Source organism: Pholis gunnellus (genome assembly GCF_910591455.1).
Source record: "Pholis gunnellus genome assembly, chromosome: 6".
NCBI lineage: Eukaryota > Metazoa > Chordata > Actinopteri > Perciformes > Pholidae > Pholis > Pholis gunnellus.
In genome coordinates this window covers 8,000,670-8,013,332 of record NC_136532.1, presented here as the reverse complement: position 1 = coordinate 8,013,332, position 12,663 = coordinate 8,000,670, and the positions used below count along the sequence as shown (strand labels likewise).

The window sequence follows — 12,663 nt, the reverse complement described above, 5'->3', positions numbered from 1 at the left end:
CACACTGTACATGCACTCTGAGGTCTAGAGGGTTCTTATATATCGTCTCAAACTCACACCAGGCTAGCTACAGTGTGTTTCTCCTACATTGTGTGTGAGCCCCCGCAAATAAGAAACACTCGTTTTTGGCAAACTTCACTCAGACACAATATTAGAGGGAAGACGCTTTAAGAAAGGAGGCCTGAGAAAAATATAGAACAGGTGTTTGTGATAAGCAAAAATTGGCTTCGCAAAATTACAGTCAGAGCTGAAACCATGTTCACGCCGTGTCTGACTAAATGGATGTGGATTCAAACTTTTTTGTAATTTTCTTCACATTGCAACGGACATGACATTAGAAGGATAGAGAGTAGAATAGAGGAGGAGGGTTATGATAAGTAGTAAGTATGTGTTGAAAGACATGGCAGGAAATGAGAACAGAATGATGAAAATTTGAGCCATTACCAAGAAAGCAAAAAGCTGGGGATGCAATAAGAGGAGAGAGCACTAATGGATATAGAAGGAGTGAGAACAGCAGGAGACGAAATGAGGAAGGTGAAGAGGAGGAGGTGGTACAAGTGCTAGTAGGGCAGTCGAAAGAGCTTTAACCTTTGTAAATATTGACAGAGATCTGCTCGCTGAGAAATGTTGCGCAATCACAACAAAAGCCAGCCGAGCAGGAGCGAACAGACGGGGTGGAAAAACAAAAGCCATGGACACGCCGTCTGACTTTGCCCCCGACAGGTCGTGCTTTAAATGAGCGGGTTCCAAAGGCTGTGAACACCAGAGGGTTGCAGGGAACTGACTAAAGTACAATAGGACGCCGCATCAGCACTCAGCTCTACTATTGAAACCTCTCTCTAGACCATTTTTCTTTTTAACCTCCCCCACACATTTCTTTTCTCCCAAATCAGCATTTATGCCTCCTCCATCCTACTTCCTCCATTCTCACTAACTACCATCTACCCCCCCCCCCCCCCCCCCCCCCCCCCCCCCCACCCCCTCATCTTAACTGCTCTTCATTTTCTTCCAATCTTGTACTTTAGCTTACTGCTCGTTTCCCCTCCAACAGACAATTCCACCCTTGGGCCATCACAAGCACTATTCTGACAAGATGAGTGTTACCATGTAACTTGAATGTTGGCCATTACAACTGGATGGGAGCGATACAAATAATGTTCCTGGCCCCCCCCCCCCCCCCCCCATATGTGCTGCCAAGTATGCCAACGTATTGCTGTAAATGGCTGAATCCAAATGTTTTCGCCTTCTTCCGTCACAGCACGCAGAACACAAACTGTGGGGAGCTGATGAAATTCAAAAACAGAGCAGAAAGAGAGCGCCTCACACACAAATGAAGACGATGGAGATTTGCCTTTAGGCTAAGCTCCATAAGCTTTCCAAGGGAGACCGAGCAGCGAGATTCCCCAGAGTACACCCAGTGGTCCAACTTTTTTAAAAAAAGGGAACCACCAGCCCCACCGGAACGTCTTGGGTCAACAAAGACTATCCAACCACATCCAGAACCCCCAGGATCAATCTTTTTCCACCCGTGCCACTGTGGAGCCTGAATGATCCCCTCCACAGAGGGCAGCTGGGTTGCCTTCGGGTTCTTTTTCAAAAATATCGAAATAAAAAAAAAGGGAGTCCAAAACATATAAAGCTGCAGATCAGCTGCGACTAGACTTATTGCAGTAGCATCAACAACATTAGAAGCCGGGCCCTGAGGCAGGGATGGCATAATTAAGGGAAACCCAACCCTAGCCATGAAAATGAACAAACCATAACAGAATCAATAAGAAGCCTCCTTCCCCAAATCCACTGATTGAATTAATGTTTACTGAATAAATGTAATTTCCATCTACTTGTGTCACTCTGTTGCATCATAACAAGCTCTCAGTGGCAGTGTGATTGTTTTTCGTACGTGTTTGTGTGTGAGGGAGATGTAATTGAGAGATAAAGATACAATGTGTGTCTTGTGTTGCGTTGCGTTCAAAGTCTCTGTGTGTGTGTGTGTGTGTGTGTGTTGCTTATTGCGGACATATTCAGGGGACGGATTGGCTGTGATAGGAACGCAAACCCACTGACTGGGTTTAACTTATTCGATTTTGGTTTCACTTAATCTCTCATGACTGCAAGGTGGGAAATTGTTATACTTTGCAAGGTGAACAACCAGGTCTCTAATAAAAGCAAATGGACCAATATCTTTTTAATTCATATTAAATAAACAAACAACCAAAAAAACCATAAACTGGTGGTAGAGGGAGGAACCTGCAATGTTGGCCACAGGTTAAAGACTTAGTATCTGTAGTGGCTAGATCAAGTGTGTATTCAGCATATTCATGTTTTACAAGAACATTGCTGCTTAATGCAGAATTAACAGAAATGTTAATATAAATAAACTACTTGCACAAACTTCTCTTCTCCCCCAGAATCCTAGTCTTTTACAGGCCACATGTACTGCGCAGCCACCGGTGACTCATTGCCACCAACTAAGGAGCACCTATGAGTAAGCCGCCACGTTCATGACTCATCCATCCATTCGTGCATGCATATGCATGCACAAAATATTTATTTTTTATTGTTACATTTATATTTATAAAGTATTTTGACAACATCATTATCAAATTTATCATAAAATAAAATATTTGTCATCATTATTATTATTTTGTAAGAAACCAAAGACAACATTTTTTCCATATTCACGTGTTTAAATTCTATATTCAATGACAAATCTGCAAAGATCTAACCCAAATGTGTTGGTGTGAGAACAATCCCAAAATATGTGTTGTAATAAACTGTTTCTGAATATTCATCACAGAAAGAGAAGTTTGTGTTTATGTCAATTTTAAATGTCTGCATGTAGTGATTGGCGGGGTAATATTTATGGATCATTTTGAAGTACTTCCTCAACCTTATTCAAAATGAGAAACACTTTATTTATACCGGGGAGTGAGCTGGGATTATCTCTACCTTCTTATATTCAAGGAAAAATGAAGCAGTAAAAAAAGATCTGATGCAAGATTTCTTAAAAACAATCCAGATGGGAAAGAACCTTGTGTGTGTGCAATGTATCACTAGAAGCATGTCATATGAATGAGTGGGGTCACTGCCCCCAGTACGTTACAACGGAACCATCCTCCATGACGTGCAGCGGTTCCTCGCCTAGTCCCTGGTGCAATATTACAAATAATACTAAACGTATTATAAGTAAGGCATGACTCGCCCTGATATTCTTACTCTGACCCTAACCAATGCAACCAACGAAGGCAAAACAGGATTCATAATTTAGCCTCTGGAACATGCATTCTAGCACCAACCTTAACTAAATGATTCAGTCCTGTAGAGGCAGAGTAGGGCAGGTCATAGGACGGGTTATATTGCATCCCAGGTGAGCCACTAGTCCTACTCCAGTCTCGCGTTAGTTTACAGTTCTTTAGGGCTGCTACAACAAGCTAACTGTTGCATTGGCTAACGCAAGTAGCTTGCTACTGTTCGAGACAAAAAGGGAAACGCCTAAATGGAATGTGTTTAAAACATAATCTTTTTTCTAATATGCTACAGTCTCTATTGATTTACTTTCAGTTTGTCACACTCATGTATGCACAAACAGTGCCAAAGAATTTAAGATATTTGGAATTCATCATTGGACCAATGCAGTGTCGATATTGCATTCTGGTTGTTGACTGACAACGACCCGAGCTAGGACGTCCTCCCTTGGGTTGCTGCACATGTAACCCAGCAGGTGCTGCTGTTGGAGGATTTTAATCTGAATTTCAATAACATTGTTATTTTCCAAAGAAGAGAGAAAAAATATTTTAGAAATGATGATGAGATTTGGTAATGGTTTGAGTCAACCAATTTCTCTTTTTTATATTTTGATCTCCCTCTTCCCTCTCAAAACCTGTATTGAAATTATTTCAATATATATAAATTAAACATACAAATAAACTCACCTTTTCTGTGATGATTCGATCCACACACTGTTTTCCAGTTAAAGGCAGGTTGCATTTGTCCAATATCTTGTGTTTTCCTCCCTGAAAGACAAAGGGTAGTTGATAAAAAACTTAATTAGAGGTCAGCCACCTTTATTCTGTGTTAATACTTCCAGGGATGCAGCTTCAGTTTCAATATATCCAGGGATGCAGCTAATTATGTACATTCATCCTATCCCCAAAGAATATACAGCACATAGATCAACATGGCTGCCTCGGTGTGTTGGTGCGCATTGTTTTGTATTCAGACCCAGGACAATTCCCAGGACAATTTCTTACCGTTACACAACCTTGCACATCTTTTCTCTTTTAATATACACATGACACTTTAAAATATACTTGATTTAACATACTCTTATTTGTTTGTTTATTATATTTTATTGTCAATTTTCTATTTTTAAATGATGTCATACTATTGCACTGTGTTTTACTCTTACGCACCAAATCACCTCGCCAATATCCTTGTATGTGTAACGTACTTGGCAATAAACATATTCCATATGAGGCTGTCTCAGTTTCCCCAACAGTCTCCCCCCCCCCTCTCCTCCTCCCCATAATGAATGAGAGCAGACTTCAGGGCAGTAAATTTATGCTCACCTGCTGCACCATCTGGAATATAGCTGGGCGCCAGACAGGCTCCCATTAGCTAAAAACAGCATGCTCTGAATGCAGAATGTTACGTTGAACTTGCATCATAGCGGTTCGGACTTTCGAAAAAGTAAACCAATTCAGTTGGAGTGCCTACTGCTTTTGTCGAAGACCCTGTGGGGTTACTCATCCCTTCCTACAGAACCAGTCTAACTAATCAGCTGCTCCCAATACGCCGAGTCCAATTCTAGACCTCTATTCAAATTAGCTGAAGACGAACCAACAGGACAGGTTATGGTTTGTGTGCAAAATGTCATCGGGATGAGCTGGCGCTCTCTGTTCAAGAGGCATTAAGCAATCCATTAACGGAATTATCTCTAATCAGTCACACTCATTACCGTAGGAAGCAGAGACAAGGTGCGCTGGTGGGTTGTACCAACATGGGAAAAGAAAATTGCAAATTTAATTGGACCTGGACCCTCAGGGAAGGATATTAGACTTTTCGGGTAATTTGTAAAGGCAACGCTGGTTAGAACAAGCATGGTAAAACACACACACACACCTTAGCCGAGTGCTCCATTGTGACCACCACCTTGGTTCCAGCGCTAGCCACCAAATCCATGGCTCCTCCCATTCCCTTCACCATCTTACCCTAAGAATGGAAGATAAAAAAGGATCAAGGTTTCAGCTTCATTTCTTTTGAGAGGACAAAACAACCTAAACACCTTACAATATAACACATTGGAATCTTAAACAGCCAATAACCATGGCCTTAAAAATTAACATGAGGTTCAATGAACAAAAAATAGAACAAAACAACAATAAACAAAGGCATTCATTTCGAAGGGTGGAACGAAATGAAAGCAATACGTTTTCCCTTCCAGTTGCCTGTTTCATGTAGATAGCTCCCCTCCATCAAAAATACATAACAGTTTACAAAGCTGATATGTGGCTCCGTGTCTTCAAAGAGTGGATATCTTCTAATGCTCTGTGCCTGGTAAAAAATAATTTCATCCCTGCACTAATAAGACCCCGAAAAACTTCACAGACTGAGACAGAGTAGAAAGAGTTCAGAATGGATCTTCAGCATCTAATTATAAAGCAAGGAATCTCCGTAGGTGTGCATGTCCTTCGCATATCTCGAGAAACAATTATCTACTTCACGATTATATATATATATATATATATATATATATATATATATATATATATATATATATATATATATATAAAATATATCAGACAATGTCTGCATCTGCGTTGTGCTGGCGTGTCTCCGTTTCAAGGATAGAACTGCATCGCGATGAGATTATTTAGGCTTCAAGTCTACTTTATTGACAATATGTGAGTAAAGATGAGGTTGATGCCCAATAAAAAGGCACGGAATAACTGTGTCCCTGGGCGCAAAGCAGCCGCTGTTTGGCTCCGATGCAGTGAGCAGTGTGTGTGGTTCCATTAGCTGTTAGCCGATAGCCAAACACACCGTCTAAAACAATACAACCGAGCAAACTGTTTTATCCCCACTGTGTCTCACTACGGGGGCCAGTTAGGAGTAGTGAGTGATGAGGCAGCAGTCAGCATTCAATCAATGGCCGTGTCTAACAGGCAATAAAAGGTGTTTTGAGAAAGTGTGAATCACTCCAACCACGAGAGGTCTTTGGGCATGCAGCCATAAGCGAGCCTCCAAAATATGCAGTTTGGTGCATCACTATGTAAGACTAGCCGTGGACGGACACAAAGACGCACACACCTGCACACTAATTTACTCACACAAGCACTCATTCCACTCATGACCGATCTCATTATCTCCTGGCGGAGTAAACAATGACATCCACCGTCTTTGTATTGGGACACCGGCAGAAATGTCTGAAATGACCGATATCTGAAAACCTGAACAAATCAAACCAAAGCCATCTACATGAATAGACACCACTGGCGGTGAGTTTTGTAATTGGGTGAACCAAACCCTTACTTGTAGGAGCAAGGTGATCAAAACTCATGGATCTTGGTACAATTTGATCAGCAGCATCTTGAGTGTTTATTTAATGGTCAAAAGGTATTAATGGTCGACTAAGATGCAGCAGCAGCAATAGGACTCCAGTATTGGGCGTTTTTAATAAAAGGCGTTCATAGCAGCATTTTTTATTTTATTCTAACTCTTGACCACAGTTTCTTGTACAGATCACAATCGTAACAATCAACAAATATCCAGAGACCACCATCTCATTTTTAGGCGGAAACAATAAAACAGCAAAGCAATGAGCCAGCAGCAAAGCATCTGCATTGAAGCAAACTTTCGGCCAACAGCCATGTTCCCCTTTTCAGCATTTTTTAATGAGTTGCTTAGATTAAATGGTTAAACTACGGGCTTTAAACCATGTCTCAATGCTCTTATGTGCACAAAATGTTTTGTCTTGTTATAATTCAGCAAAATTAAATCAAATAAAAAAAAAGAAAATCTTCAAAAATGTGAGATTAAAATCACAGTCTGTGAGTCAAGAAAGTACAAAAATAAAAAGCAATCTGAAAGATCATCACAGCAACAGCATTGCCAGCCGGGTGAAAAATTGTCCCTCGTTTTGTTCAATACAGAAGGTTTCCAAATAAGGACGGCTGAGATGCAGATATGGCCACAGGGTGACGGCTGAGTAACTGAATTAAAATCCCATTTGCGCATCAATCATGTGAAGAGCCTGCTTTGCTCTCTGCTCGATAACCAGCGGATATATATGCCAAGTGCGGTAGGGATACTGTCTGCCTCCAGGGAGGCCAGCTGGGTGGAGAAGATATCAACAGAGAGCGGAAGGACGGTTGGGAGAGGGCAGGAGGCGGGGAGAACGTAGGGAAGAGCATAGATTAAGGATATGGGAGAGGCTGCATTTTAATTTCATATACTTAACGGTATTATCTTATAGAACACCAACGGAAAGTGGCTTAACGTAACGTCCTTAAATAAAAACCACAACATCTATGTGATTAAAATAGGATCTATTTTGATTTTTAACCTTCAAACACACCCATTTAACACGCAGTGCCTCTTCAGATGATACTCCAAAAGGAAACCGTGTCCTTTTTCATATGATCAATGTTAATGCACTGACAGTCAAAGGGCTAGGTGATGTGTGCAGAGGCCCTCGGGGGATAAAAACCTGATGGTAGCACGTCTGGATTTACAGCTGCTAATGTACTCCACCCAGCAACTGAACTGTAATTTATCAAAGTCGGCATCTGCTTTTAAGATTACACGTCTGTGATGAAATACTAATCAGGGTATGATCAATAAAAGACTCAAAACTAAAATTAGCATTTGAAGGACATTATTAAATGCTTTGCTATTGGGGCAACCAAATGTCTGCTGGAACCACAGTTTCCTATCAAAAAGGAAGTGGTTGCGTCTTTCAGGCAACTGAAAATGCAGACATCAAGTGACTGGAATTGTTATGGGCCATTCACTTTTGAATGAATGCAAGCTTTGAAATGATATGATGCAGCCACAGTGCCTGTGTTGCATCGCAGTGACAGCAGCCAAGCATGCAGGAACAACAATTCAGCTGGTGTGTGTGTGTGTGCTTGTGCTCAAATGTCTCTCTAATGCTTACGAACTTGGTATATAGAAAACACTATGAGAAAAAAACACTGCTCACCGAGTATTGTCCATGACCTATATTGCTGGGAGGATTGGCATTCGCTTGCCTCTGACTAACGGCTATATGGAGACTCTTATGACACTTAAAGGCCAGCAGAACATGCAAGGCACTAAATCGGACTGAAAAGATTGTCAGTGAGTCTTAGTTGCCTGGATAATTTTGCTATTTAATTCGCGCAACATTGATGACATTAACCTTGCTGGCCCACGGGTGTTTAATTTCCTCACCACTCTGATTGTGTCCATTTGACTGCTGTAATCTTAGCACCATGGGGTGAAGATGCCCGGTGACACATCGCCCTTCTAAACTGCGACTATTGTTCAACTGCTGAATTTAGGGGTCTAACACTACACAAAGGTCACAGTGCCGGTTTGGTACAGTAGGAAAAAGACAGTAGTGCAAGTGTCAAAGATAGACAAAATCATCTTGATAGAGATTGAGCATTTTGCCAATTGGCAACTTTGGCAAACAATTTCATTATAGAAATAGGGAACATTGTCGAAACACTTCTGTATTACACTGTACAAACACTGAAACAACCCTGAACAAACACTGACCACTGAAAAGCATGCGTCTTTGTTTACCAGTTGTTGTTCTTTAAAGCCTGCGAGCTTCCCTTGGTGATCCCTCGTTTTAACGTCACAATGCTATGAATTGTGGGTAATTTCCTCTGGCAAAATGCGGGCTTATGAACAAAGTGTGCATTGAGGGCTCAAAATGTCTTTGAGACAGCCCTCAAAGCACTTGACAATTTGATAGTGCGACACCACAAAGCCTTCGCCGGAACAAGCCTCAGAGTCTTGTTTGTCTTCGAGTGTGGACTGTGGACATCGGGATCAGGTTTCCGTGCTTACCTCAACACAGGTTGCTAACGGTGCACGACTTAAGGTTTCCGGGCGTTTTTATTTCGCTGCACCAGTTATGAGAACATCTTCTTGCCCGTCTTCCCACAGAAATGTTTTCAAAACATCCATTCTACTTGTTCACTGGCTTTTTGAACTCTCTCTCTTTGAAATGAATCCTTGCCAAAGGCGGATATACAGTATCCTAAACGTATGCCAACTAAATGTGCGTTAGAGAACATCCATTCATATAATGGCTTTACAAGTGTAGATGATGTGGGGGGGCCGCAAAAGTCAGTCTCATTGGTGCAGAACCCAGATAAGACACGATTAAAAAAAGACACACACATCCAGTACAAGCACACACAACTTATTTCACACCAGTCAATCAAATATAAAATATAAGTAAGGAAATACATTGTATATCAAATATATGCAACAATAGTATATCAAGGCTACATATATGATATGTGAAAAGTACTTAAAGATGATGATGGTATCTACAGGAACATACCAGTAAAAAATATACCCCCATAAGAAAGTACTCAGTCTTACTAAATGTACTGACACACATAAGGACATGCATTAAGCATATACACGATGCAGAACCCAGATAACACAATACTCAAGTTAAAGCTCTCCTAAGATGACACCTATTATAACATGTGAGAGCAGAGACGTTGACAGTTTCTCACTGAGCCATCAATGGCATATATAACTCAGGCTATTTATAGATAAAAGGCCGATACAGCATTTTACAAGAGTAAAGCATGGAAGGCGATGAAAGTGCAATTAAATACTGTGAATTCCTGTGCATAGAACATCTGTCCACGAATGTGGGGCAACAGGTGTAGCAATTCAGAGTCTGGCCTTCTTTTTCAAAGCGACCTCTGCATACAGAAGTGCCTACACACTGTACTCTGAGAGGGAACACTCAGAAAACTAAAATCTTGTTTCCTTTTCATCCGTTATCAGTCAAAAGGATTGACTAAAAAGCAAACAGCTTTTTATTGGATTGGTGTTCCAAAATATGACTGCATGACAAAAATCATCAAGGGACACATTCTCTGACTAGCACTGTATTAGTCGTGGTAGGCTCAGGGGTTTGCTTGCATGTTTTTGTTTGTTACCGTGACAACAGAATATGATTTCCTCATTTGTTTAGCAAGTGTTCACTTTTCAGACGGTGGCATAAACAACACGGAAAATGACCCCCTTCACAAGCCTTCGTTACCCAGACAACTAATGAGAAGAATCAGGGGGGGAGACAATGGACGACGCGCACAAAGTAACTGGAATACTTAACATTTTACAGTGTACGACCGGTGAACACAGCGTAATCTAACACAACGGTCACGTACGTGGGAACGTGACACTGAGAGCTTTGTGTGTAGGACTGTAACTGATGACAAACTGGCCACCAATCCAGGGAAATCTGTTACATGTTACAATGATACAGCAGGAAAACGTGCGGCGTTCTAAGTGAAATGCACTATATTCTTAAGCAGCTCCTTAATGAAAGCCGGCATCAGGCCCAATCATGAGCGCAGAGTACATTTTAATAGTCAGTAGCTGGAGTTATTGTAGCACTTAAGCTGCAGTTATACTGAGCCTCCGGAGTTTTGGAATATATTTCTGATGTAGCGCACGTTTCTCTGTTGAAGGTCCACGACTATCATACTGAATTCTACTTACGTTTAACTGTATTGCTTTGGTCAATTTGAATATGTTCACTGTTGCTTCATTTGCCTCTCAGATTTGAAGGTGCAAGTGAAAACTGAAGTAGCACTGTTGAGGCAGCCCAAATCGATAAAAGTCAAATTTTAAAAACAGTGTGTGGCTGACTGTTAGAAATGTGTGAGGAGGTACTCACAGAAGATATCCGTTTATACATTTAGGACATCTTGATGAAGCTCCAGAAGCTAAATGATATAACCGCACACCAAAGCCAAAATGCCATCCTTTATTCTAATGCTATCAATTGGTTTTCCAGATGTTTCAGACTGAGTGGAGATGTAAATGCATTTTAAAGCCCTCAACTAGAAAATATTCATCTACATTTTGCATATTTGAAGCATTCAAAATCAACATAATCGCGCTAAGTGTACTGCATCCACCACTCCTACGTAAAACATTTCCAATTTCACGCCGTGTACCCATCTTAGGTAGTGAATAATTTCCATTATCCTAGAAGGTGGGAAATGTAATTCTCCTCATCAATCCTTTTGAAGAAATGGGGGATAATGAAGATTGAATGTGGAGGTGAGGACAGAGCGGTATTTCTGTCTGTGCTGCTGCATCATTTTGCTGTTCGAACTGTCTATCACGAGAATGGCCAAAGAAGATAAACCCCCCTGCTTCTGAGCAACAGCTCCACTGCAGGCCTTCAATATCTGCACAACATGTTTAATCAAGCACCGGTTAATTAGCAATTACCATGGACAAACAAGTACAACTGGAGAGGTAAAGAGAAAATTAATTAGGTCGAAAAATGTAGAGATCACCAGCGACAGCAGCAGTTCTGTGCACGGAGCTTCCTAATGCAACATGTTCGTTTTATTCTCAAGGTCTCTGCATGTAAACATCTTCCGACACTCTCGTCTCCACTTTGCTGCTTAGAGGAGACGCATCTATAAAATGATGCGCTGGCTGAAGCAACCTTGCAAGTACACTTAAGTCAAGCAGAAAGCAGATGTGTGCCAGGGGGGCATTTCTTGGTTGAGCCCTTCGGCGATGTGAACAGTCTTTTAATGGGTTTGTGACCTTAGTAATCACTGAGGAGGACTGTGGCCACTGTGGTGCTAAGACCAATTGACCTGGTGAAACGTCGAGCAATAATGTCTGCCAGCCGTTACACTGTAACGCTACCAAACAAGCCCTTCTCCTCGACCCCCTGACAAGCATGTACCGGTGGCTCTTGAATAGCAATTACGAAGGCTGCACATTTGTGAATCGGTTTCAACAAAGACACCTTCTATTATGAGGAATGCTTCAGCTCCATCATCTATAGAAATAAACAAGAGCTAACAATTAAGTCTCAAAAGATAAATAATATAGCACCAAACTGAACATCTTTGGGGTTTGGACTGATGGTTGGACAAAATAAGCAATTTGAAGAAGTCACTGTCGGCTCTCGGTAATTGTGGTTAGATTTTTAAAACATTTTTGTTACATTAATTCTAAAGCCTCAAGTCAAGTGCATTATTGGCTATTATATGCTTCATAAAGCAGCATTTGTATCACGCCTCTTGCACTGATGTTGGCGGGTTGACCCCCAGCAGCTGGAGCAGAAAGCGCGAGTTCGTAAAAAAAAAGATGGATGTGTGTCATAAGAAAACTAACTTACCGGGATCATCCAGTTGGCCAGGTCTCCATGTTTTGACACCTGCATGGCTCCCAGCATTGTCAGGTTGATGTGACCACTACAGAGAATGACACAAAAGAAGAAGACAGCTGTCAACTTCAGAATCAGTTCTTAGCTCATGAACTCACTCATCAAGTCCACTCATCAGAAAATGCATACAGTATAGACACATTTCCGCCAGTTTACTTGTGACAAGACACACAGTACAAACACAAATATGTGATAATTGATGGTAGTATAGATTCTCACAA

At 41.3% G+C, this 12,663-nt stretch overlaps 1 protein-coding gene across 1 annotated transcript in view; it reads right to left on the bottom strand.

Moving 5' to 3' along the window:
- Positions 1-12,663, bottom strand: part of oxct1a (3-oxoacid CoA transferase 1a) — a 42,555-nt gene that overhangs the window by 5,873 nt on the left and 24,019 nt on the right. Inside the window, exons 13-15 of the mRNA XM_079160911.1 lie at positions 12,395-12,470; positions 5,122-5,211; positions 3,933-4,013 (exon numbers count right to left, since the gene is read on the bottom strand). Of these exons, the coding sequence (XP_079017037.1) occupies positions 3,933-4,013; positions 5,122-5,211; positions 12,395-12,470 (247 nt within the window). The remainder of the gene's footprint in view (positions 1-3,932; positions 4,014-5,121; positions 5,212-12,394; positions 12,471-12,663) is intronic.